This window comes from Carassius carassius, chromosome 31 (genome assembly GCF_963082965.1).
Source record: "Carassius carassius chromosome 31, fCarCar2.1, whole genome shotgun sequence".
NCBI classification, from domain to species: domain Eukaryota; kingdom Metazoa; phylum Chordata; class Actinopteri; order Cypriniformes; family Cyprinidae; genus Carassius; species Carassius carassius.
The window spans coordinates 296302-324137 of NC_081785.1; the positions used below are offsets into that span (position 1 = coordinate 296302).

The 27836-nt window shown below is 40.1% G+C and overlaps 2 protein-coding genes across 2 annotated transcripts; both read right to left on the bottom strand.

Annotated features, from left to right (window-relative positions):
• Nucleotides 1-2385, bottom strand: LOC132111271 (zona pellucida sperm-binding protein 3-like). The gene is made up of 8 exons (XM_059518427.1): nt 1805-2385; nt 1480-1598; nt 1289-1392; nt 1039-1216; nt 519-636; nt 357-439; nt 204-292; nt 1-129 (listed from the first exon to the last, which is right to left on the bottom strand). The coding sequence occupies exons 1-8, from the start codon at nt 2339-2341 to the stop codon at nt 50-52; spliced, it is 1308 nt and encodes a 435-aa protein (XP_059374410.1). The 5' UTR covers nt 2342-2385; the 3' UTR covers nt 1-49.
• A 12795-nt stretch (nt 2386-15180) lies between these two features.
• On the bottom strand, nt 15181-17473 carry LOC132111967 (zona pellucida sperm-binding protein 3-like). Its single transcript, XM_059519567.1, has 8 exons — nt 16924-17473; nt 16599-16717; nt 16408-16511; nt 16158-16335; nt 15699-15816; nt 15537-15619; nt 15384-15472; nt 15181-15309 (listed from the first exon to the last, which is right to left on the bottom strand). Exons 1-8 carry the CDS (start codon nt 17458-17460, stop codon nt 15230-15232), a joined length of 1308 nt encoding a protein of 435 aa, XP_059375550.1. The 5' UTR covers nt 17461-17473; the 3' UTR covers nt 15181-15229.
• Nucleotides 17474-27836: the final 10363 nt, after the last annotated feature.

Sequence of the window (27836 nt, forward strand, 5' to 3'; positions counted from 1 at the left end):
CAAGGTTGTGCATTTATTGAAAGTCAGCAATAGGGTTTCCACCCCCCATTTATTGAAGTCCAGCTAGAGTCTTCTGTCGCCCTTGAACCATCACAGGACCGAGTGAGGCCTTGCCTTCCCACTGAACACCTATTTAAGAGGCAAATACCCAAGTCAAGTAGAGCACGTGAAGTGTCAGTAGCAATCTTGAAGCAGCTACCTACCCCCAATAGGAGCATCACTTCCCCCATCAGGACCACATGTGGAGTCACAGCAAGCACAAACCTGGTGGTTCCCATCAGCAGCAAGCCACCTGCAACAAGAAAGGAAAATCAGACACGGCAGCTTCATAGTGTTCTTAAGCAGCATGAACATACCCATTGGAAAAGGAACAGGATTTGTGGAGAGCGTCACTGGGTGCAGAAGCAAGAGTGGCCTTCACAGTACACGTTATGTAGATCTGCAAGAGATACTGGTAAGGGTTCACAAAACCAGAGCAGATGGGAAGAGGACTCAGATTCAGTCAATATAGTACGTACAGAAGGACTGGATCCTCCCTGGAACATGAAAGCCTCCAGCTGGAACCGGATTTTGTCTTCCTGGGTTCGAGGCAAGAAGTGGGAGCTGGAAGCCGTAGCCTTGGCATCCACAAGGCACCTGATAAAGAGTGGGTGAAAATGGGTTTACAGCCAGTTGCCCGCGTCAATGTTTGTGGTTTAAGCTGTAGTAGGGGTTCCTGGAGCGAACCAATTTCTAGCCAGAGCACAAAAGATTGTGGGCAACATACGCCATTAGAGTGCGCACAGGTCCAAGCAACCTAAAATGGAAATACCAGGAGTCCCTGGCCGACGCTTTTCAACAAGCTACGCATCAGACAAATTTTAATCTCACATACCATTTAGGATGAACATTGGGACAGTCAGTCATTCTCAGCGAAGCCAAAAGCTCTTACCAAGAAGAGCTGAACCTAGGGTCACTTGACTCAACCCAATTCTCAGGGATCGAGTGCTCACTGAACGAACTTAAACCGTTCTAGAGAATCAAGTGACAGGATTTTACCCATGATTCTCAATGAAGGAATATCTTGGAACAGAAGTCACATCAGGAACTTGGGTGGCCACACAGCGGTCCACAAACACACGCAGGGGGACGTGGTTGTACACCTTCACAGATGCCTCAATATTAATAATGTCACCCAAGTAGTACACATTTGAAGGCCTCTGATTGACCCAGTCATCTGCAAAAGGAAAGAACGGTTTAGGCACAGCCTCATTTCACAAGGCTTAAGATCTAAAGAAACTACACAAACCCATCATGAGGTTCATGGAGAACACAAAGACGTCCTCGGCAACCTCCATTGAAGCATAAGGAACCCAAGTTGGCCTCAAAGCATTACTGCTCACATTATGGAGCCTGTAGTTCAAGGAGATACCAAATAAACAGTCTTCCAGTTACAACACCACAAGGAACCCTGCTTAACACATCCAGTCAGTCGCTTACCTTTGATAGTGGCATTGAATGCCAACAACTGCACCCTCAGTACGGGTAATTGGCGTGCCAGCAAATGCCACAGGGGTGTAGGTAAGAGCAAAGGTGTAGACGAGCTCATCCCCAGTCATCTGCAAGAGACGGGATTTACCAAGTGGGTTCTGTTCAACTACACTTAAAAATAAGATTCAAGGGTGTTTCTAGCAGCCATAGAACATCAGTTCCCCAAAGCAGCTTTCAGAAACTGAAAGGTTCTGTGGATGTTTAACATTCAACTAACACTCATGAAGAGCCATTGTTTTTATTGGTTAATCCAGTAAGACATAACGGTTCTTACCATCAGCACACTATTGCAGTCCTGTAGTTCATATTCAAAGATGAGCACCCCAGAGGCAGAGTCCTCACCAACAACAGGACAGCCTCCCATAGACAAACCAGATGGCTGGATCAGTTGACCATTACTGAACATATCCTTCTTCACCTCCACATGAACCCGGCTCTCACTGCATTGCACAGCCACACTACTGGGAGTCACAGGTTGCCTCAACTGAAAGTTTGCCGTCAACTCACGTTGCACCTCTGGAACGATGGGAAACTTCCAGTCCAAAGGCTTTACTGGACCCTGCAACAGCTGCTTCTCCTGAAGACCAAGAGGGTCCTGCGCAAATTTTCTGGAGTCAAGACTCGGAAACTGAGAAGCCTTTTGGAAAGGATTCAAGAACCCTTGAGAAGAAAGAGCAGGACCTCTGGAAGCTGGAGCTGATTGCGGCTTTGTGCTGCTTGGACTTTGGCGGTGTTTCAAACTTCCCAATGCACTCTTCAGATCAAAAGCCACAATCACAACCAACACTAACACACCTTGCAAGAAGCCCATTCTAACAAACCTTGGCACAATGCTCCAATGCACATCACTATTGGCTTTGCTATTTAGTAGAGCTTTGAATTAAGCTCCTCCCCTTTCAGCTTAATTGATTAACTTTGATTCTCCTCTGGGCTTGTAGAGTTTATTCATCCCCAAATGAGAAAAGTCAAGAACATCACTAACCATTAGAAAGCTACATGTGAATCTGAGATTTTAATCTTCATTTGCTCACTATTTTATAAGAGACACAACATTTTGTCCATTATAGGTAGTTAATGGCATCTAAAGAATTCATAAATTATTGATTAATAATCATAAATATTAATTAATAATCTTTGGTTTAGTTTTTAGAGTAGTCACTATGTATAATGGTAACATCATGTATACCTAAATACTCATATAAATGAGTAGAAAGGAAAATATTAGTAAATTGGCAAAATGGGAGGGACTAAGCAGCTACCGAGCAGCCCGGAACATAATTATTCTTTTTTTTTTTTCTATTTTTACTTCAGTGCATGTCAATCCTTGTAATGTTTGGAGATTTCATAGTGAAAGATATTCATCAGTATATTGCCAACATTTATTCATTTTTTTTTTTTAGAAAGATTATGGAACTATGCATATTTTAGATGTATTAAGTCTCCACATCTAACAGTGACTGAAACTTTTTAGATGTTCTGAGACAACACTGTGATTCTCTTAAAATCCATCCATCTTTAAGATTATTCCAGAAATACATTTTGATGCATCCACAAAACAATCACATGAAACATGTCGCTCTCTTGTGGCTGCTGGGATACATTGGAGATGTAAGTGAAATAAATGAATTATTTACCTAACAAATTATACATTTAGAACAATAAAATGGGTTGATTTGCAGAATTAGTTGAATTGTTAACACTTTAAAGAAACATAAACAGATACATGTAGTCACTTTTTTTTAAAAAACAATTGTCAAAACTTATTTAATACTAAAACAACTAAAACTAAACTAAAAATAAATGCTTGAAAATAAATTAAAGCAATAGAAAATACTAAAATTGAAAAGAAAACAAACTGAAAATATAAATTTTGAAAGCTAATTAAAAATCAGTATTATAAATTTAAATATTTATAAAAATATATTTTAAATTAATACTATAATAGTATTACATATATGTGCTGAAAGTGGCACTTGGTTTTGCGTTTGCCTGTTTCCATCTGCTAAATAGTGAGGCATGGCCAGCTGACTTCAATCACAGGTAATAAGGCAAATACAAAAGCGTTAGGTTTCACCGCGGCAGCCCTCGTGTGAGCCCTCCTCGTGTGAAGACCGACGAGTGTAAAGACAATCGACTCTACCTGCGCGACTCTACCGAGCAAGGACACCGACAGGGCACTTGAGTATTGCTTTTCTCCTCTTTCTTTACTTTTTGTATACCTTGTTGTCAAATATCTCTTACACTTGTAGTCACTACGTGCTTTCAGATCTCTACTATCACTACTAACACTCGGAGAGCACGCTATGTACATCGCAGGAAGGCCTGTCTGACAAACCTACGGCCTGTCCCTCTGACCTCTACTACTACGCTCTCTATTCCAGTTGGTCTCTGGAACTGCCAGTCTGCAGTTAACAAAGCAGACTTCATTATCAGTTAAGCTTCACAGACCACATTGACCACATTGCTACAAAGACCCAGTCCTGCAGGTTTGCCTTATACAACATTAGGAAGATTAGACCCTTCCTGTCAGAGCAAGCCATCCAACTTCTTGTTCAAGCTCTTGTTCTCTCCAGACTGGACTTTTGTAATGCTCTCCTGGCGGGCCTTCCTGCATGTACTGTCAAGCCTCTGCAGTTGATCCAGAATGCAGCAGTGAGGGTTGTCTTCAATGAGCCGAAAAAAGCTCACGTTACTCCTCTCCTCATCAGGTTACACTGGCTACCAGTAGCCGCTCGCATCAAATTCAAGGTACTGATGCTTGCCTACAAGACAACCACTGGCACGGCACCAACTTACCTAAACTCACTGGTTAAATCTTATGTGCCCTCCAGAAGTTTGCGTTCTGCAAGTGAACGACGCCTTGTGGTGCCATCCCAAAGAAGTTCAAAATCACTCTCACGGACCTTTTCCTGGACTGTGCCCAGCTGGTGGAATGACCTCCCAATCTCAAATCGAACAGCTGAGTCTTTACTCATTTTCAAGAAACCTCTAAAGACTCATCTTTTTTGCCTGCACTTAACCAACTAACACTAGCACTTTTCATTTATAAAAAAACCTGACTATGTGCTCTATACTAGACTAATTGAGACTTGTCATGGCACTTGTATACTGTAGTTGTTCTCTTGTTGACCTGACTGCTTCTATTGTTCTCATTTGTAAGTCGCTTTGGATAAAAGCGTCTGCTAAATGATTAAATGTAAATATAATGGCATAATACTACAAAAACATTTTTACTGTAAGTTTGTCAATGCATATCTGTACTGTGTAAAAACTTCAAATCTTGCAAAAGGATAGTCACAAATCATTACTTTAACAATTTAGAACATTTATTTTCTGAATGAAAAATATAGTTGTTTACAATGGGATATAATTTGGCTCTTCTGCCAGCTGTAAATCACTCATGATGATGATGGCAACGGCGGAGGCTGAGATCTCACTCTACACAACCAAAACAGATGAGAATCCGGGGTGAACAGAAGTTTTATTAGCTTCAAATGTAATCTGGTTAAAAAAGTTACTAACATTTAAAATCACCAATATAAATAGTATCTGCTAATTAATATACATGTTTTCCAAAAAGCAGCTCTGAGAAGGGCTTTTACAGTCCAGTTTTCAGCTTTGTTCATTAATTGTCTTTAAGTTTGTTTTTCCAGTTCAGATGAACACTGATCATTGTCCACTCACATCAGCAAACCTCAAACACCGCAGCAGTTCGTCTAAAGCTAACCCAACAAAACTCAACATGAATTATGAAAAGGTTTAAGACCGACATTGTGCTTTTACAACCGTTTACTCCAAAACACTTAAATGACTTTTACCTCATAGTAATGACGGATAAATGCTGATTAAACCATTGTGTTGAAGGAGCTCAACCTGTGGATATGTTCAGTTTTTTAAATGAATGTTTCATGATATTCAGATGCACAGTATCATGTGAAAAAGTGATTGCCCTTCGCAACAAAATTTTTTTTAATTTACAGTTTAGCCAAAACCCAACAAGAACACACTGCTATTGTTTTAGGCACAAGTCAGAACTGAGTAGAGGGAGTGACTCTTAACAAGAACATTTTTTATCATATTTCAGCCCCAAATCAACAGAAAAAAAAAGAAAAAGTAATAATAATAATATAGTTTTATATTTTAGCCGATTCTGGGACAATTAAACCTTTCTGCCTTTTTTCAGAACAATTAAGCATTTTGCCTCAAATTCTCACAATGGTCAGGTGAAAGAAATCTCATCCTCATTACTAACATTCAGTAATACATCGTCCTTTCTGCACACAATAAATAAAATTCAGTACAACAAATACTTTCAGTTCCACTTTACTAATGTATTTTTTTTTTTTTTTTTACTTAAATTGCACTGCTTTTTTCTTTTGATTTTTGACTTGCCCATGGAAAATTTTGGCAGGTCGCTGCATATATGTTTGGGTTTAAAGCAATAGTTTACTAAAAATGAAAATAAGCCAGAATGTGTTCACCCTCAGGTCATCCAAGATATTGAGGAGTTTGTTTCTTCATCAGATTTAGAGAAATGTAGCATTGCATCACTTGCACACCCAGTGAATGGGTGCCGTCAGAATGAGAGTCTAAACAGCTTTTGGTTCCACTGCTGAGCAAGTGATGGTTTTCTCCAAATTCGGTACATTTTCAGTGAATGTAAATTTTTGGCCAAACTCTTTCTTTCAGAACATGCAACAGCACCATTATGGTGGAATGTAGCATCTGTCTGTACTGCTTTATCGTGAATAACCAGCATGCAATTCAAATTAAAACACAAAGGGCCTAATGATTTGCTTCGACACATTCTGCTCCTTCTGTTTCTCTGCAAACAGAATGGGTTATGCAGTTTCACAGTGTTTTAAGACTTAAAGAACTCGATATGCTGAAATCTCTTTGGTAAACCATCATAGCTGGTGTGTCTAAGATAATGAGGTCACTAACCGTTCACAATAAACCCACACTATTGTTCACTCCAATGCAAAAGTCGAGTCTGTGATGCTCTTTGGTGTGTCTGGTTGTCGAATACAGGTGGAAATGTGACAAGAGCTGCAAAAATACAAAATTATCCCTAATGCAATGAGAAAGCCTTTCTGATTATTATATTTAGAATACAGTTTTCACATACAATTTTAATACATATTGTAAATTAAACATAGGTTGTGTCTGCGATCAGAAAAGAAACCCTCCCGTCTTTGGCAGCATTCAAACTTGAGATGCGTTAGCCGGTTGAAACCCCGTTCGTAGGGTTAAACTGTAAAATATTGCTTGAACATGCCGCGTAACACTGGATATGATACTTCAAACTCCCAGAGTCCTGTTATATCCATCCCATGATGCAAATGAGTGAATCTCATGAGCATTCAAACATGTTGCATACAGAAAAGCAAACCTTTTTTGCATTTCAGCAAAATATTGAGAAAAAATTTCATGAGATTCATCCATTGACTGAAGTTCACATCTCAGTAAACACTCTGTCCGCTATTTTAATTTTTGCTTGCTAAAACTTCATGCGTAAACTAATAAAATCCACGAGGAACCCGGTATAAAAGAACCAATGCAGTTCAGTGTATCCTATTAAAAAACAGACCTGCGTCTATGTACAGCAAAATAAAAGTGCTGGGACTGACATCCGTGTACAAGTCCACAGTGAAATCTGTGAATAATACTGGTAAAGCAGAGCGCACCGCAGCGTCCTTCATTACCGCCCCGTCACTAACACTGTGAGGAAGCTCCGACGGGGACCGAGGGGTTGTGAGAGGCTCCTCTGTGCCAGTGCTGGTCTCAGATCAGTCTGGAGTTTCTCAGGAACTGAATGAGGACTTTGTAAATGAAGGAGTACTGTGAAAGCGTCTGTACCATCATCATGCGTTGCTGCCGCAGCAAGTTCAGAACAGTCGGGACGTCCAGCATCTGTCAGGAAACATCGACACGTCAGTATCAAAACAGGATTATTTCACAGCAGTTTTAAACGGGGCCAATCCAAATTAAGATTCTGATTTATGAAATATTTTATAAGCAAAGTACGCCATGTTTATTTATGAAGCAGATTTCACATACAGCGATAATGCAAAGAGCTTGAGATAAAGTTTTACAAAATTGTAAATGGCTATTAGAATATAACTAAATAATTGAGTCTAGTGGTCGACCGATATATAGCCAAGGAGAGATTGTAAGCTTTTTTTCAAATATCGGCATTGGCAGATAAGTATTTTTATTTGGCAGATGTGTTTGAGGCGGGACTTTTATTTTGGCAGCACTGAGAGCGGCAATGTCTGAGTGCACACAGTGCTTACAATCTCTCCTTGTTCATTGTCGTTAATAGTTCTGTCTAGTACAGACAGAAGTCTATCTAATAATCAAATACAACGGTTGAACAATTAATGTATACATAAAGTATTATATTAAGCCTATTAGTAATAGAGGCAAACATTATAATACTTTCTCGTGAGTGTTACCTTTATTTGAAAAATATGATTCCCAATGCACACAGACTTCCCAGAATACTGAGTGCCCTGTTGATGACAGTATTTGCTTTTTTAAATTACATTTTATTAAATATTTATTTGTGAAAAATACTGTCATATAAAGTATGTTTATGTTACACATTTATTTTTTAAGCCATTGTCAAATTATTTCAAATTTCTTAAATAATAATAATAATAATTAAAACAATTATATCGGCCCCCCCTGCTTTCCAAGATATCGGCATCGGCTGTCAAAAAACACATATCGGTTGACCACTAATTGAGTCTAAGTTTAACTCAAGTGTTCCATAACATGAAGCTGTTATTCCGATTCATTTATTTTCTACAAATCATTTACACAAAAATGATTTAAAAATACATATACAAAAAGGTAAATAAAAATTGTATACTTTATACAAGCTCAAGTCTTTTTTTTGTTATCAAATTTTTATTGTTGTAACATCGTTTAAACATGACATATCGAAGACAAACAATCAGCAATTACCCTAGTGTGAAAAAAAAAAAAATATATATATATATATATTTTTTTTTTTAATACAATAAGAAATAAAAATGAAAAAAGAAAATCAATAATTAAGTAAAAATAAAATTATATATATATATATATATATAGGGCACTATATCAGTGGGATAACAAAGAAAGAGAAATAAAATGTCTATATATAATGAACAAATAGTAAACAAACAAACAGAATGTACTTCAAAATATACACAAATATATATAAATACTACAGATTGTTAGAAATTATCACAAAAAAAAAACAGAATAGAGATGAAAGAGATCTACGAAAAAATCTATTAACCAGATGAACAATAAAAATAAAATAAAATGACCATAGAACCAGAGAATAGAGGATGGGGGAGAGGGGGGGTATTAATTCAACTCCGTAAACCCTTGAGTTTTTCCAGTGTTTGGGCCCAGAGTCTAATGGTGTCCTCTCTTGCGCCATGAATGCGTGCAGTGGACAATTCGAGATACACCACATCTATAAATGTAAGAACCCAATACTGCTTATTAAGAGAATGTGGAGGTTTCCATCTCGTTGATACTATTTTCTTAGCAGCTGTCAAACCAGCTAAAAACACTCGTTTCTGAGTTTTGCTAAGTTGTATATCAGAAAGATCATCTAAAATAAAAACAGATGGAGACAAAGAGGCCGAAACATTCAATAAAGTGGACAAACTTTCTTTAACCATATTCCAAAAGTGAGCAACCCCAGGGCATTCCCAAATCATGTAAAAAAAATTACCAATTTCCCCTGTATGGCACAGCATGCAATTAGGATCAGGTTTAAGCTTCATACTATAGAGTTTACGTGGAGTCATATAAGTCCTATGAATAAAATTAAGATGGATTTGTTGGTGATCCGGATTCCTTGAGGCATGCATTATCATCATCCAAACACTGTCCCAATTAAAACTGGGGGAAAGCTAGGAATATCTGCCTGCCATGAGTAGTCTATTGTCAGAGGAGGATGCATTTTTTCCAGTAAAAAATTATATATTTAGAAACCAAACCTCTTGTTCCCTGAGTCTCACGTAAAACTTTAAGTAAAGGGTGATCTTTAAGAGGAGCCAACCAAGGAACCCCATAAGCCTTCATGGCTGCCCTCAACTGTAAATAAAAAAAGGTAGAGCTCTGAAGGTTAAATTGAATGAAAAGTTCTTCAGAGGAGTAAATGCCTTTATCACCCATTACATCACCCAAGGAGTGAATTCCTTTGTCAATCCACTGTCGACACTAGCCAATCTTTATTGGGCGCTTACCAATTAGTAAACCATCATTATTAAAGATAGGAGAGTAGGGATTCCAATTAGAACGGATATTACAAGCTTTTTCTGCTGCCCTCCAGACGGACAGAGCGTGTGACACTATAGGACCGAAACGGAGCGTACACTTTTTTAGAGGAATATTGGCAAATAAAACTTCATCTAACTTCAGAGGAAGAACTAGATTTCCCTCCAAGGAACGCCACGAAACATTCATTTTGTCATTATACCAGCTAAGCAGGGGACGTAGTGTAAAAGCCCAGTGATATAGCTTAAAATTCAGAAGTGCAAGTCCACCCGCAAATCTATCTCGTTGCATCGTGGAAAGTTTAAGACGTGGACGTTAGCCATTCCATACAAATTTGGTAATTATGCTCTGTAGCCTATCCCAAAAACGAGAAGGGGGAGGCAAGGGCAGCATAGAACTCACAAAGTTAATTCGAGGGAGTACATTCATTTTGATAATCGAGATGCGCGATCTAAGGGAATTTGGAAGTGATGACCAGTTATCCAAGTTACAAGAAACTTTAGACAGGATGCCCTCATAGTTGGTCTTAATTATATACTGCAATGAAGCACCAATCATAATGCCCAAATACTTAAATTGTTTGACCACTGGTATACCCGAGGGCAGTGCTAAGTTTCTCATTGCGTCATTTAGTGGAAGAAGTGCCGACTTTGTCCAATTTATTCTATATCCGGAAATCTCGTCAAAACTGCCAAAGATAGTTAAAATGTTAGGAATGGACTGCAGTGGATTGCCTAAAAAAAGAAGGATGTCATCTGCATACAAAGAAATTTGATGGTTGGTCCCACACATTGTGATTGGGGTGATACCTTTATCTATGTGTATTGTCTGGGCCAGTGGCTCTAGCGAGAGTGCAAAAAGCAGCGGGCTAAGAGGGCATCCCTGTCGAGAACCTCTGGCTATGTTGAACAGTGAAGAACAAGTCTTACCTGTCAAAACCATGGCTGTGGGGTTCACATACAGCACCCATGAGCCATGAGCTTCAACACAGACCACAAATATGGCCATTCCAGACAATCAAAGGCTTTCATAGCATCTAGGGAAGGGACCGCGGTAGGAGGAGTCAGCGAAGATGACCCATGTATTACATGGAGTAACCTCCTAACACTATCAGATGCTAATCTAGTCCTAATAAAGCCTGGTCACAGTAAACAAGCTTAGTCATGGCCGGCTGGAGTCTCCGCGCGAGCAATTTAGCATAAATTTTTAGGTCAGCATTTAGAAGTGACAGAGGCCTATAATTTGAACAATCATTTGGGTCCTTGTCTGTTTTGAGCAAAAGCGTAATAAATGCAATATTCACATCTCTGGAAAAGGACCCTCTCTCAATAGCAGCTTGAATCATATAAAAGAGTAGGGAGCCCAGACTGTCCCAGAACGTGGTATAAAATTCAGGTGGAATTCCATCCAACCCAGGAGATTTACCGCTACGCATATCAAAAGCAGCCTCCTTAAGCTCAGCTAAAGTAATGGGGGTATTTTATTCTAGAGAGTCTTCCTCAGACAGCTTAGGAAGCAGTGTTTTGTTTAGAAAATTGTCACAAGTATCCTGATTATGTGATATCTCAGAGCTATATAAATCAGCATAAAAGCTACGGAATGTAGCATTAACTTGTGAGGGCACACTAAGAATATCACCATTTTTGGATTTAATTGTGCTGATATCTGTAAAATGTTCATTGGACCTCAATCTAAGGGCTAATAAACGGCTGGGGCTAGCCCCATTAAAATAGTACAACTGTCGCGTCCTATGAATTAAAAATTCGGCCCGCTGTTTCATAACAGCATTTATCTCTTTTTTCACAAGGTCAAATTGAAGCCTAACATCCTCATCATAACTTTGTTGTAATAGGCTATCTAACGCTGATAATTTGGACTCTAAATCGTATAATCTGGATGACCGAGCTTTCCTTATGTTGTAGGCATAACATACAGTAAAATTCCTAATAAAACCTTTAACAGCATCCCAGACTGTCCTTGGGTCATCCACAGAGCCTTTATTTATATTTATAAAATCTGATAGTTGACTTGAAAACTTGGTTTTAAATGCTTCATCTCGGAGTAGCGAGGTGTTAAAACGCCATCTAGGGGCCCGAGCTGGATTTGAATTTAACAACACAGAAGCAATCACTGCATTATGGTCAGAAAAAGCAACTGGTAATAAGTTAATGGTAACAATATTAAAAAACAAATCTCTAGAAGATTCAATTCGAGAGGAAGATTTATGTCTTGAAGAAAAATGGGTGAAGCCTTTAACACCAGGATTTAATAAACTCCAGAGATCCACCACCCCAGTATCATTAATCCAGGAGCATAAAGCCTCAGAAGAATATTTTTTATCTAAATTTTCGGAGTGTCCCGATCTGTCAACAACAGCATTAAAATCAGCTCCTATTACGAGCTTGAAGTCAGATAGCTCCAGCAGTACCTTAGTGAGCTGTTCATAAATTTTTTTTTCAAAAGTATTAGGGGCATAAATTGAGACGAAGGCAACACTTCTATTTTCTATATGAACTTTCGCAACTGTTATTCTGCCTTTGCGATCTGACCAAGTATCCAACAACTTAAAGTGCAAACTACACTGACATATGATTGCCACCCCTTTCGATTTGTTTAAAGCTGATGAGCAAGCAACTACCCGGAAAAATCGCCATGCGATTTGTATCCCTTTTTAACAGATGAGTCTTTTGTAGGAAGGCTATATTAATTCTTTGTTTCCGCAGAAAGTCCATAGCAACTCGTTTCACTGGGTTATTCAGGCCCCTTGCATTGAGGCTGAGAATATTCAGCTTGGCACCATCAATCATTTAAAAAGTAATAGCAAGGTAAACTATGCAGTAAACAGGAAAAACAAAGTTTCCATAGGGGAAAAAGATGGGGAGGAAATAGGAACTTCTCTGGTTCAGGCTTTGAAAACCTCACATTAGAACAAAACAAAAACAGAACAAGGAGAAGATTGGCCGCACCCATGTCTATAACTCCTGTGAAACAAATGGAAAACTAGGATCTATTAACCATTAAAAGTACAGAAAAAAGATATGCACCTGTTCAAAATCCCAGCTTAAACCATACTAATATTTAAAAAAAACTTCATGATAATAACCGTTTACACATGTGAAAACTCTTCCATTCCTTTTGGCAACACCCATCATTGAATAAACATACCCGTTGCATGGATCATATTACCGGCAAAACGAAAATCCAAGAGAATTCACAAGTTACCGTCCATATAGGCTTTGGCGTTTTTCGGGTCTCTGAAAGTTTTCTGCATGCCGTTTACTTTGAAGACCAACATGGCTGGGAAGTTCATTTGGAAGCGGATGTCTTTCTTAATGAGCTCAGCGCAGATAAGATTGAAGGCTCTCCTCGCGGCACGAACTGTAGGCGAAATGTCAGGAGCAATACGGAGAGATTGATCCTCGTATAGAAGCTGGCCTTTGCGTCTAGCAGCGGTCAGAATTGTAGAAACGTCTCTAGAGCGATGAATCTTGATAATAACAGGGCGAGGCCGACCATCCGAAGGAGTACCGAGCCCTCGGTGTGCGCGGTCAATTGCGATACTCTGGACTGACAACTCAAGCAGTTTTGGAATGAAAGTTTCAAAGAAAAGATTGGGGATCACTTCCCTCGACAAACTCCTTGAGATTAAGGATTCTGATATTGTCCAGTCTGGAACGCCCCTCTAGATCCGTAACCTTCTCAATAAGTGACAAGTTAAGCTTCTCGAGTGCGGCCAGTTTCCCTTTAAGTGGAGCAATGTCATCCTCCAGGACAGAGATACGAGTTTCTGTTTCGGCCTGACGCGTCGCAAGGGAGTCGGTGGCTGCAGCAACCTCATCGATGCGTTTGATGATGCAATCAACTTTCACGTCCAGCTCCGACTCCAGCTTAGCAAAGGAGTCATTCATCAATTTTTGTGTGTGCCGACCTTCTTCTGCAACAACTTCGGCAATTTGTTTCAACAAAGCACCATGTGATAAATCATGTAACGAGCTCTCATTGCTAACTGCATGGCTACTGCTAGCACTAGCCTTGCTCGAATCAGTACATTCTTCCGTAAAACCTCGGGAATGGTCCGGCTTGTTCGGTTTTGACGGCTTGGGCATGATAAAGCAGCAATAAAGCAACTAAATAATGGCTTTTGAGAAAGATGGTTGAAGGTAGATAAAGAACAGCAGGAACGTGGAACGGGAAAATGCGACTGATGAGTTGAAAAGGCGACTGATCAGTCCGCTGCCATTACCGGAAGTCAGTTTGAGCTCAAGTCTTTAGTAAGAAAGCGGTTTTCACCCTGATTCATTCACAATTTAAAAGTTGTATTAAAAGTACATATAGACACAAATGTAAAAAATACATATTTAAAATTAAAGTATAATAATGATAAACAAGTGTTTCATAACATGAATCTTTTAGTAATACATACAAATTAGATTTTTTCCTGTTAATCATGTTTCAAATTAAGATTTACATAATTTTAATCAATTATTAAAATATTTAATTATTAATTGTAATAGGTTTTGATTTGTAAGTTTAATTTCTTTCAGTAGATTAATAAAAAGATATTAAAACAGTTCTTTTTAAAACAAATATTTTGGTTGCACTTTATTTTACAGTACGTGTACTAACATGTACTTATAGTGTACTTACAGTATTTATCTAAGAAAGTTCTGGTAATACAAGGTAACTACACGGGGTAGGGTTAGGTTTAGGGGTAGGTTCAGGGTTAGTACCTAGTTATTACATTGTTCTTATTATAGTAATTTCAATAACTTAGTATGTACATGAGGAACAGGACTGTAAAATAAAGTGCTACCAATATTTTTCTATTATACTTCCAGTGAAACGAATTAAGCAACCCCATACACCAGATTTAATTTTGATGTAAATGAGGCATTCGAGTAGTCTGTTTAATGTCTCGGTCTAAAAATTGTGAAATGGCATTTTTAGTGTTTTTTAATGGCTAAATGATTATGCCGAGTTGCATTACGGCACCACTGTCTGTCCTTCCATGCCTCTCGGCTGTGATGCCGCCATAATAAACCTGTCCATCAGTCACATCCTGACATCTGCCGAGACTAGCAACCGTGTGTTTGTAAGCTTAGCAGAAGTGTAGCAATTTAATTTTTGCCAGTGGTAAACAGTGCATGTCCTTTACCCTGGTAACAGTCAACATTATGTCCTGAAAAGCTAGTCAAATGCACTAAATCTCTCATGCCACTGCAAGCACAGGACACATGTACCACGTTACATACCAGACAAGCTATCATGATCTCAGACAGGATGAAACTAGTAAAACTAGCAATGAGATTAATCTTTAGAGCACAAACCCAGAGTGCTTAAACTAGACAAGAGCAGAAGCAGGAACAAGGTTGTGCATTTATTGAAAGTCAGGAATAGGGTTTCCACCCCCCATTTATTGAAGTCCAGCTAGAGTCTTCTGTCGCCCTTGAACCATTACAGGACCGAGTGAGGCCTTGCCTTCCCACTGAACACCTATTGAAAAGGCAAATACCCAAGTCAAGTGGAGCACGTGAAGTGTCAGAAGCAATCTTGATGCAGCTACCTACCCCCAATAGGAGCATCACTTCCCCCATCAGGACCACATGTTGAGTCACAGCAAGCACAAACCTGGTGGTTCCCATCAGCAGCAAGCCACCTGCAACAAGGAAGGAAAATCAGATACGGCAGCTTCATAGTGTTCTTGAGCAGCATGAACCTACCCATTGGAAAAGGAACAGGATTTGTGGAGAGCGTCACTGGGTGCAGAAGCAAGAGTGGCCTTCACAGTACACGTTATGTAGATCTGCAAGAGACACCGGTAAGGGTTCACAAAAACAGAGCAGATGGGAAGAGGACTCCGATTCGGTCAATATAAAACGTACAGAAGGACTGGATCCTCCCTGGAACATGAAAGTCTCCAGCTGGAACCGGATCTTGTCTTCCTGGGTTCGAGGCAAGAAGTGGGAGCTGGAAGCCGTAGCCTTGGCATCCACAAGGCACCTGATAAAGAGTGGGTGAAAATGGGTTTGCAACCAGTTGCCCGCGTCAATGTTTGTGGTCAACACTGTAATAGGGATTCGTGGAGTGAACCAATTCCTAGCCAGAGCACAAAAGATAGTGGGCAACAGGAGTCCCTGGCCGACGCTTTTCAACAAGCTACGCTTCAGAAATTCTCACATACCATTTAGGATGAACATTGGGACAGTCATTCTCAGAGATGCCAAAAGCGCTTACCAAGAAGAGCTGAACCTAGGGTCACTTGACTCAACCCAATTCTCAGGGATTGAGTGCTCACTGAACGAACATAAACCGTTCTAGAGAATCAAGTGACAGGACTTTACCCATGATTCTCAATGAAGGAATATCTCGGAACAGAAGTCACATCAGGAACTTGGGTGGCCACACAGCGGTCCACAAACACACGCAGGGGGACGTGGTTGTACACCTTCACAGATGCCTCAATATTAATAATGTCACCCAAGTAGTACACATTTGAAGGCCTCTGATTGACCCAGTCATCTGCAAAAGGAAAGAACGGTTTAGGCACAGCCTCATTTCACAAGGCTTAAGATCTAAAGAAACTACACAAACCCATCATGAGGTTCATGGAGAACACCAAGACGTCCTCGGCAACCTCCATTGAAGCATAAGGAACCCAAGTTGGCCTCAAAGCATTACTGCTCACATTATGGAGCCTGTAGTTCAAGGAGATACCAAATAAACAGTCTTCCAGTTACAACACCACAAGGAACCCTGCTTAACACATCCAGTCAGTCGCTTACCTTTGATAGTGGCATTGAATGCCAACAACTGCACCCTCAGTACGGGTAATTGGCGTGCCAGCAAATGCCACAGGGGTGTAGGTAAGAGCAAAGGTGTAGACGAGCTCATCCCCAGTCATCTGCAAGAGACGGGATTTACCAAGTGGGTTCTGTTCAACTACACTTAAAAATAAGATTCAAGGGTGTTTCTAGCAGCCATAGAACATCAGTTCCCCAAAGCAGCTTTCAGAAACTGAAAGGTTCTGTGGATGTTTAACATTCAACTAACACTCATGAAGAGCCATTGTTTTTATTGGTTAATCCAAGAAGACATAACGGTTCTTACCATCAGCACACTATTGCAGTCCTGTAGTTCATATTCAAAGATGAGCACCCCAGAGGCAGAGTCCTCACCAACAACAGGACAGCCTCCCATAGACAAACCAGATGGCTGGATCAGCTGACCATTGCTGAACATATCTTTCTTCACCTCCACATGAACCCGGCTCTCACTGCATTGCACAGCCACACTACTGGGAGTCACAGGTTGCCTCAACTGGAAGTTCGCCGCCAACTCACGTTGCACCTCTGGAACGATGGGAAACTTCCAGTCCAAAGGCTTGACTGGACCCTGCAACAGCTGCTTCTCCTGAAGACCAAGAGGGTCTTGCGCAAATTTTCTGGAGTCAAGACTCGGAAACGGAGAAGCCTTTTGGAAAGGATTCAAGAACCCTTGAGAAGAAAGAGCAGGACCTCTGGAAGCTGGAGCTGATTGCGGCTTTGTGCTGCTTGGACTTTGGCGGTGTTTCAAACTTCCCCATGCACTCTTCAGGTCAAAAGCCACAATCACAACCAACACTAACACACCTTGCAAGAAGTCCATTCTAACCAACTTTGGCACAATGCTCCAATGCACATCAGTATTGGCTTTGCTATTTAGTAGAGCTTTGAATTAAAGTGGCTCCTCCCCTTTCAGCTTAATTGATTAACTTTGATTCTCCTCTGGGCTAGTAGAGTTTATTCATCCCCAATTGAGAAAAGTCAAGAACATCACTAACCAATAGAAAGCTACATGTGAATCTGAGATTTTAATCTTCATTTGCTCACTATTTTATAAGAAACACAACATTTTGTCCATTATAGATAGAATCTAAAGAATTCATAAATTATTGATTAATAATCATAAATATTAATTAATAATTTTTGGTTTAGTTTTTAGTGTAGTCACTATGTATAATGGTAACATCGTGTATACCTAAATACTCATATGAATGAGTAGAAAGGAAAATATTAGTAAATTGGCAAATTGGGAGGGAGTAAGCAGCCCGAAACATTATTATTCTTTTTTTTTTTTTTTTTTTTTACTATTTTTACTTCAGTGCATGTCAACCCTTGTAATGTCTGGAGATTTCCTAGTGAGAGATATTCATCAGTATATTGCCAACATTTATTTATTTTTATTTTTTTAGAAAGATTATGGAACTATACATATTTTAGATGTATTAAGTCTTCACATCTAACAGTGGCTGAAACTTTTTAGAAGTTCTGAGACAACACAGTGATTCTCTTAAAATCCATCCAGCTTTAAGATTATTCCAGAAATACATTTTGATGTATCCACAAAACAATCACATGAAACATGACGCTCTCTTGTGGCTGCTGGGATACATTGGAGATGTAAGTGAAATAAATGAATTATTTACCTAACAAATTATGCATTTAGAACATTAAAGAAACATAAACAGATACATGTAGTCACTTTTTAAAAAAACAATTGTCAAAACTTGTTTAATACTAAACCAACTAAAACTAAACTAAAAATAAATGCTTGAAAATAAATTAAAGCAATAGAAAATACTAAAATTGAAAAGAAAACAAACTGAAAATATACATTTTAAAGCTAATTAAAAATCAATATTATAAATATTTATAAATAAATATTTCAAATTAATACTATAATAGTATTACGTATACGTTCTGAAAGTGGCGCTTGGTTTTGAGTTTGCCTATCGCGGGACTGCCCAGTTTCGATCTGCTAAATAGTGAGGCGTGGCCAGCTGACTTCAATCACAGGTAATAAGGCAAATACAAAAGCGTTAGGTTTCACCGCGGCAGCCCTCGTGTGAGCCCTCCTCGTGTGAAGACCGACGAGTGTAAAGACAATCGACTCTACCTGCGCGACTCCACCGAGCAAGGACACCGACAGGGAACTTGAGTTACTCTTTCTTTACTTTTTGTATACCTTGTTGTCAAATATCTCTTACACTTGTAGTCACTATGTGCTTTCAGATCTCTACTATCACTACTAATACTCGGAGAGCACGCAATGTACGTCGCAGGAAGGCCTGTCTGACAAACCTACGGCCTGTCCCTCTGACCTCTACTACTACGCTCTCTATTCCAGTTGATCTCTGGAACTGCCAGTCTGCAGTTACAGTTTTTCTCGATTGTTAAGACACATTTCTTGAAAGCTGCTCTTCTTTTCTCTAAACTGTGAAAACAAAACCCAATTTTCAAGCTACATTCACAAAACCTCAGACTCTTCTTGTAAACCCAAACTTTCACCTCAAAACAGTTCAATCTGTGCTCAAAACTGAACTACGTTGTCAAATCGTGCCCAGAGTCAATCAAAATGAAAGACACTACTGAACAGTCACTAAACACTACGTAGAAAAATAGAAAACACAATGCTCAGGACATGAAGCTGGAGAAATGAATGTTTATTGTTCACTGTAGGCTAAACGCATGTTGCAAAACAAAAAGAACCTGTGCATTTAGCACTTGTACAAAAAGACAAAACCGAAATCTTATGCGTTTGCCACTTGTGTACAGTAACCCCATGTAAAAATAAAGTACAAAAATATACAAACAAGTGCATTACTCAGTTACAGCATCATGTCTCCTTACTGGGTCAGGCCACAGCACTTCATCCACATCACAGGCCACATTTTGTCTGGCCAGGCAACGGGGGAAAAAACCCCTGGCAAAGGGTACTCTGTATAGCTGTTTCATGCGCAGTCTGCTGCGATTGAGGACACGATCAACAGCAGAGAGGCTGACACTGTTGATACCCTCAAAATGTACATGGTGCTCAATGATCTTCTGCTGAATTTCACTCAGTTTAATGGCATTGTTCTCACGGACCATATCAACAATTAGGGTCTCTTGGTGTGGGGAGAACACACCTGTCCTCCCACCCCCATGTGACAGTCTTTCAATTCTACAAAAAGAGAACATGGAGTTACAAAAAATGTACATGGAATACTAGGCATACAAACAGTTAGACCAACCCTCCATTACAATATTACAGTATATTGGTACAGTGATGTACTGAAACATATTTACTTACAGTATACTGTGGTACAATATATAGTATGTCATACAGTAATTGCTGTCAACATTTACATACTGTTCTATAATGTCAAAAAAAGGTAATTACCTGTTCTCTAAATCTTCGGATTATGGTGAACACCGTGAATCTACTGATGTTTGGTTGTGCCCTTTGTCCAGCCTCCCATATGCTCATACCATGGACAAGAACATGGTCAATCACGGTAGCTCTGAATTCATCAGATATTACTGTTCTTTGTCTTCGCTGACCACCTCGACCACCTCAAACTCCTCTCACACGAACTCTTCCTCTCAGATTTCTATCCATTGTAGGGCCTCACAAACCAGTGCTCTCTGAACTGGTTCACTGTATATGTTCCCTCACATCATTAGCCACAAGTGTGATCAATTTTGAGTTGTTGTGTTCAAATGGTGACATCTGTGCGTTATTTGTGTTTGACTTTTGTCACCTGTGCTCACCATTACATTACGTTGGACAGTGTTTTCTCTACTTCCTGTTGGCCTTGTGTAACATTTTGTAGCTCCGTGTAGCTGTTTTTATTTTATTTTTTTCTCTAGAATCTTTATCTTACTATCACTCTCTGTTTTTTAAAGTGGTAAAATATAACTTAATTCACACCATATTTCTGATATTATCGATCAATCTTATCAGATTAACTTTGATCGTTCACTTTTATTTTATTTCCGTGAGTGCAGTACACCTGCAAAGCGTTAGCATTCGTTAGCTTGTCATTAGCGTCTTCATTCGAACCTATCGCTGTTTTCTTTTCTCCTCTCCCTCGCTCCAGTTTTTCACAAGTTCATCAAACAACCGCAGTAAGAATTTTCATCAAGCACGGTGAGTAATGGCTTCTCCTATCATTGTTTCTTGCACCTCTTGCCACATGTACAGTTTATCTATCTCTGTCGCTGATGAGGGATTCACATGTGATAAATGCAGGGAAATAGTTAGGCTGACAGAGAAGATTTCAGAATTAGAGACACGCATCCAAACTTTAATTGAGGATAGTAAAAATGTTAGGGCTCTAGATACGGCTTTGGATGCGTCTAGCTCAGGGATTCCTGTACATTGTTCGGTTCCGGAAACAGAGCCCCAGCAGCAGGGCAACTGGGTGACGGTGAGGCAGCGTAGTCGTGGGTCAAAACACCGCTCTTCTGTTCCGATCAAAACATTAAACAGGTTCTCCCCACTCAGTGATGCACCCACTGAGAAACCTGATGAAAGTGCTCTAGTTATTGGTGATTCTATTGTACGGAACGTGAATATAGAGACACCAGCCACCATAGTCAAATGTTTACCGGGAGCCAGAGCGCCTGACATCTTGGCAAATTTAAAAGTGCTGGCTAATGCTAAACGTAAATACAGTAAGATTGTTATTCATGCCGGCGCTAATGATGTTCGACTTCGCCAGTCGGAGATCACTAAAAATAACATTAAAGAGGTGTGTGAACTTGCAAGCACGATGTCAGACACTGTAATATGCTCTGGTCCCCTCCCTGCTTACCGTGGTGATGAGATGCATAGCAGATTGTCATCACTCAATGGCTGGATGTCTAAGTGGTGCCCACAGAATAACATAGGTTTCATAGACAATTGGACGAGCTTTTGGGGCAGACCTGACCTGTTTAAAAGAGATGGTCTTCATCCCTCCTGGGGTGGCGCCACTCTTCTCTCTAGAAATATGGCAAATAGTCTTAGTGTTTATACTTGACTAACTGGGGCCCAGGTCAGGAAGCAGACAGACTGGCTAAACCGACCGTCTGCTAGCTGCCTCCCGTCACAGAGGTCAGTTAATTCTCAGCACATAGAGACTTTTTCACCTAGATATCACACTATAGAGACTGTGTCTGTTCCCCGAACTAGAAAAAACAAAAAACGTCCAAACCAGGTTAAGATTAACAATTTAATTGAGGTTCAACAAATAAAAAACAGAAGCAATATGGATAAACAAATGATAAAGCTTGGCTTATTGAATATCAGATCCCTTTCTACGAAAACACTTTTTGTAAATAATATGATCACTGATCATAATATAGATGTACTCTGTTTGACAGAAACCTGGCTAAAACCTGATGATTACATTATTTTAAATGAGTCCACCCCCCAAGATTACTGTTATAAACATGAGCCACGTCTAAAAGGCAAAGGTGGAGGTGTTGCTTCAATTTATAACAACGTTTTCAGGATTTCTCAGAGGGCAGGCTACAAGTATAACTCGTTTGAAGTAATGGTACTTCATATAACATTATCCAAAGAAACAAATGTTAATGATAAATCCCCTGTTATGTTTGTACTGGCTACTGTATACAGGCCACCAGGGCACCATACAGACTTTATTAAAGAGTTTGGTGATTTTACATCTGAGTTAGTTCTGGCTGCAGATAAAGTTTTAATAGTTGGTGATTTTAATATCCATGTCGATAATGAAAACGATGCATTGGGATCAGCATTTATAGACATTCTGAACTCTATTGGTGTTAGACAACACGTTTCAGGACCTACTCATTGTCGAAATCATACTCTAGATTTAATACTGTCACATGGAATTGATGTTGATGGTGTTGAAATTATTCAGCCAAGTGATGATATCTCAGATCATTATTTAGTTCTTTGCAAAATTCATATAGCCAAAATTGTAAATTCTACTTCTTGTTACAAGTATGGAAGAACCATCATTTCTAACACAAAAGACTGCTTTTTAAGTTATCTTCCTGATGTATCCAAATTCCTTAGCATATCCAAAACCTCAGAACAACTTGATGATGTAACAGAAACTATGGACTCTCTCTTTTCTAGCACTTTAAATAAAGTTGCTCCTTTACGCTTAAGGAAGGTTAAGGAAAACAGTTTGACACCATGGTATAATGAGCATACTCGCACCCTAAAGAGAGCAGCCCGAAAAATGGAGCGCAGCTGGAGGAAAACAAAACTAGAGGTATTTCGTATTGCTTGGCGGGAAAGTAACATATCCTACAGAAAAGCATTAAAAACTGCTAGATCCGATTACTTTTCTTCTCTTTTAGAAGAAAACAAACATAACCCCAGGTATTTATTCAATACAGTGGCTAAATTAACGAAAAATAAAGCCTCAACAAGTGTTGACATTTCCCAACACCACAGCAGTAATGAGTTTATGAACTACTTTACTTCTAAAATCGATACTATTAGAGATAAAATTGCAACCATTCAGCCGTCAGCTACAGTATCACATCAGACAGTGCACTATAGACCCCCTGAGGAACAGTTCCACTCATTCTCTACCATAGGAGAGGAAGAATTGTATAAACTTGTTAAATCATCTAAACCAACAACATGTATGTTAGACCCTATACCATCTAAGCTCCTGAAAGAGGTGCTTCCAGAAGTCATAGATCCTCTTCTGACTATTATTAATTCCTCATTGTCATTAGGACATGTCCCCAAAACCTTCAAACTGGCTGTTATTAAGCCTCTCATCAAAAAACCACAACTTGACCCCAAAGAACTAGTTAATTATAGACCAATCTCGAATCTCCCTTTTCTGTCCAAGATACTAGAAAAGGTGGTATCCACACAATTATATTCCTTCTTAGAGAAAAATGGTATATGTGAGGATTTCCAGTCAGGATTTAGACCGTATCATAGTACTGAGACTGCTCTTCTTAGAGTTACAAATGATCTGCTCTTATCATCTGATCGTGGGTGTATCTCTCTATTAGTTTTATTGGATCTTAGTGCTGCGTTTGACACAATTGACCACAACATTCTTTTGCATAGACTTGAATACTTTGTTGGCATCAGTGGAAGTGCATTAGCATGGTTTAAATCGTACTTATATGACCGCCATCAGTTCGTAGCAGTGAATGAAGATGTATCCTATCGATCACAAGTGCAGTATGGAGTACCTCAAGGCTCAGTACTAGGGCCGCTACTCTTCACGCTTTATATGTTACCCTTGGGAGATATCATCAGGAAACATGGTGTTAGCTTTCATTGTTATGCTGATGATACTCAGCTCTATATTTCTTCGCAGCCCGGTGAAACACACCAATTTGAAAAACTAATGGATTGCATAGTCGATATAAAAAACTGGATGACGAGTAATTTCTTACTGCTAAATTCTGAAAAAACAGAGGTGTTAATTATAGGACCTAAAAACTCTGCTTGTAATAACCTAGAACATTGTCTAAGACTTGATGGTTGCTCTGTCAATTCTTCGTCATCAGTTAGGAACCTAGGTGTGCTACTTGATCGCAATCTTTCCTTAGAAAGCCACGTTTCTAGCATTTGTAAAACTGCATTTTTCCATCTCAAAAATATATCTAAATTACGGCCTATGCTCTCAATGTCAAATGCTGAAATGTTAATCCATGCATTTATGACCTCAAGGTTAGATTATTGTAATGCTTTATTGGGTGGTTGTTCTGCACGCTTAGTAAACAAACTACAGCTAGTCCAAAATGCAGCAGCAAGAGTTCTTACTAGAACCAGGAAGTATGACCATATTAGCCCGGTCCTGTCAACACTGCACTGGCTCCCTATCAAGCATCGCATAGATTTTAAAATATTGCTTATTACTTATAAAGCCCTGAATGGTTTAGCACCTCAGTATTTGAATGAGCTCCTTTTACATTATAATCCTCTACGTCCGCTACGTTCTCAAAACTCAGGCAATTTGATAATACCTAGAATATCAAAATCAACTGCAGGCGGCAGATCCTTTTCCTATTTGGCGCCCAAACTCTGGAATAACCTACCTAACATTGTTCGGGAGGCAGACACACTCTTGCAGTTTAAATCTAGATTAAAGACCCATCTCTTTAACCTGGCATACACATAACATACTAATATGCTTTTATTATCCAAATCCGTTAAAGGATTTTTAGGCTGCATTAATTAGGTAAACCGGAACCGGAAACACTTCCCATAACAACCTATGTACTTGCTACATCATTAGAAGAATGGCATCTACGCTAATATTTGTCTGTTTCTCTCTTGTTCCGAGGTCACCGTGGCCACCAGATCCAGTCTGTGTCCAGATCAGAGGGTCACTGCAGTCACCCGGATCCAGTACGTATCCAGACCAGATGCTGGATCAGCACCTAGAAAGGACCTCTACATCCCTGAAAGACAGCGGAGACCAGGACAACTAGAGCCCCAGATACAGATCCCCTGTAAAGACCTTGTCTCAGAGGAGCACCAGGACAAGACCACAGGAAACAGATGATTCTTCTGCACAATCTGACTTTGCTGCAGCCTGGAATTGAACTACTGGTTTCGTCTGGTCAGAGGAGAACTGGCCCCCCAACTGAGCCTGGTTTCTCCCAAGGTTTTTTTCTCCATTCTGTCACCGATGGAGTTTCGGTTCCTTGCCGCTGTCGCCTCTGGCTTGCTTAGTTGGGGACACTTCATCTACAGCGATATCGTTGACTTGATTGCAAATAAATGGACAGACACTATTTAACTGAACAGAGATGACATAACTGAATCCAATGATGAACTGCCTTTAACTATCATCTTTGCATTATTGACACTGTTTTCCTAATGAATGTTGTTCAGTTGCTTTGACGCAATGTATTTTGTTTAAAGCGCTATATAAATAAAGGTGACATTGACATTGACATTGACATTATACAGCACGGGTGCATCACAATGAAAATGTGTTGGCAAGTTGTGTCTAAACAGGTGAAAAGTGCTTATGGTTTTGCCAAAAGAGTGATTGATTCAATCAGTGGGTTCAGGCAACTGAGCATTTGGTTCAGACAATAGGGTTTAGTGTTTTAGCAATTGGGAAAAACTGTAACAAAGCAGACTTCATTTCTTCTATTGCTACTCATTCCGGTCTCAACATCATGGCACTGACAGAGACTTGGATCAAACCTGAAGATACTGCCACCCCTGCAGCCCTCTCCACTAATTTCACTTGTTCCCACACTCCTCGTACCACCCTTATATCAAAAGAATGGAAATTTGATCTTCAGCCATCACCTACAGGTACTGGTTCATTTGAATCACATGCCATTACTGTAACCCACCCTGTTAAAATCCACTTTGTGGTCATTTATCTTCCCCCAGGTCAATTGGGAAACTTCTTGGAGGAGTTGGATGTGCTGCTATCAAACTTTTCTGAAGATGGTACTCCTCTGGTACTGCTTGGTGACTTCAACATCCACCTAGATAAGCCCCAGGCTGCTTTCTTCAAAACTCTGCTCACCTCATTTGATCTCAAGCTAGTGTCTACTACAGCGACTCACAAATCAGGCAACCAACTGGACCTCATCTACACGCACTGTTGCTCTGTGGACAACATTTCAGTTGCTCCACTGCACACCTCAGACCACTTCCTCATTACTGCTAACCTAGCACTTACTCCTGAAGTTCCTCACACTCCAACGCAGGTCACCTTTCGACGGAACCTACGCTCACTCTCTCCATCTCGCCTATCTTCTGTGGTTTCATCCTCACTTCCTGCACTCTCTCAGTTTTCTGCTCTGGACACGAACAGCGCTACGGACACTCTTTGCTCCACTTTAACATCTTGCTTGGACAACTTTTGCCCACTGTTGTCTAGACCAGCACGCTCTGCCCCCTGGCTGTCCGAGGTTCTCCGTGAACATCACTCTAAACTCAGGGCAGAGAGAAAATGGCAGAAATCAAGAAACTGTACTGACCTCAGTGTGTATCAGTCTCTCCTCTCTTCCTTCTCTGCAAATGTCTTCATGGCTAAAACATCCTACTACCACAACAAAATTAACAACTGTTGTGACGCTCGGACACTCTTCAAGACTTTCTCTTCTCTTCTTAATCCGCCGCCACCCCCTCCTCCATCGACTCTTGCAGCGGACGACTTTGCAGCTTTCTTCACAAATAAGACAAGATCCATCAGTCGACAATTCTCCACACCGCAGACTAAGGACAACTTCACAATGACCGATGCACACTCTTTCTCCTCCTTCTCCCCACTCTCAGAGATGGACGTCTCCAAACTTCTCCTGTCCAATCATCCTACTACTTGTCCACTTGATCCGATCCCCACTCACCTCCTTCAAGCGATCTCTTCTTCAGTCATACCTTCGCTTAATCACATTATCAACTCCTCTCCTCACTCTGGAACATTTCCCTCAGCATTCAAGAAGGCTCAGGTAAGCCCACTGCTCAAGAAACCATCTCTAAATCCAGCGCTTCTTGAAAACTACAGACCGGTATCCCTTCTTCCATTCATTGCAAAGACACTTCAGCGAGCTGTTTTCAACCAGCTTTCTATGTTCCTTGTACAGAACAACCTCCTGGACAGCAACCAATCTGACTTCAAAAGTGGCCACTCAACTGAGACTGCTTTGCTCTCGGTTACTGAAGCCCTGCAACTAGCAAGAGCAGCTTCAAAATCCTCGGTACTCATCTTACTGGACCTGCCTGCTGCTTTTGACACTGTTAATCACCAGATACTCCTGTCCACCCTCAGAAAGATGGGCATCTCTGGAACTGCACTCCTGTGGGTTATGTCCTACCTCTCTGACAGATCCTTCAGTGTGTCTTGGAGGGGTGATGTTTCAAAGTCACACCACCTTGCTACTGGGGTTCCTCAAGGCTCAGTACTTGGACCACTTCTCTTCTCCATCTACATGACATCATTAGGATCTGTCATTCAGAATCATGGCTTTTCTTATCACTGCTACGCTGATGACACCCAACTCTACTTCTCATTCCAGCCAGATGACCCGATGGTAGCTGCTCGCATTTCAGGCTGTCTGAGTGAAATTTCTAGCTGGATGAGTGACCATTACCTTAAGCTTAACTTTACGAAGACAGAACTCCTGGTGATTCCAGCTAACCCATTGCTTCATCACAACTTCTCTATACAGCTGGGCTCATCAACCATTACTCCTTCTAGGACAGCCAGAAACCTAGGAGTTGTGATGGATCATCAG

Bases quoted from the DNA above. Each gene is read 5' to 3' on its own strand.
- LOC132111271 (XM_059518427.1), bottom strand. From the start codon at position 2,341: ATGGGCTTCTTGCAAGGTGTGTTAGTGTTGGTTGTGATTGTGGCTTTT. The intron at 1,393-1,479 runs GTAAGCGACTGA...CTTGAACTACAG, and splicing joins ATTCAATGCCACTATCAAAG to GCTCCATAATGTGAGCAGTA. The intron at 440-518 runs GTACGTACTATA...TATCTCTTGCAG, and splicing joins AGGGAGGATCCAGTCCTTCT to ATCTACATAACGTGTACTGT.
- LOC132111967 (XM_059519567.1), bottom strand. From the start codon at position 17,460: ATGGACTTCTTGCAAGGTGTGTTAGTGTTGGTTGTGATTGTGGCTTTT. The intron at 16,336-16,407 runs GTTTGTGTAGTT...TTCCTTTTGCAG, and splicing joins CTCCATGAACCTCATGATGG to ATGACTGGGTCAATCAGAGG. The intron at 15,620-15,698 runs GTACGTTTTATA...TGTCTCTTGCAG, and splicing joins AGGGAGGATCCAGTCCTTCT to ATCTACATAACGTGTACTGT.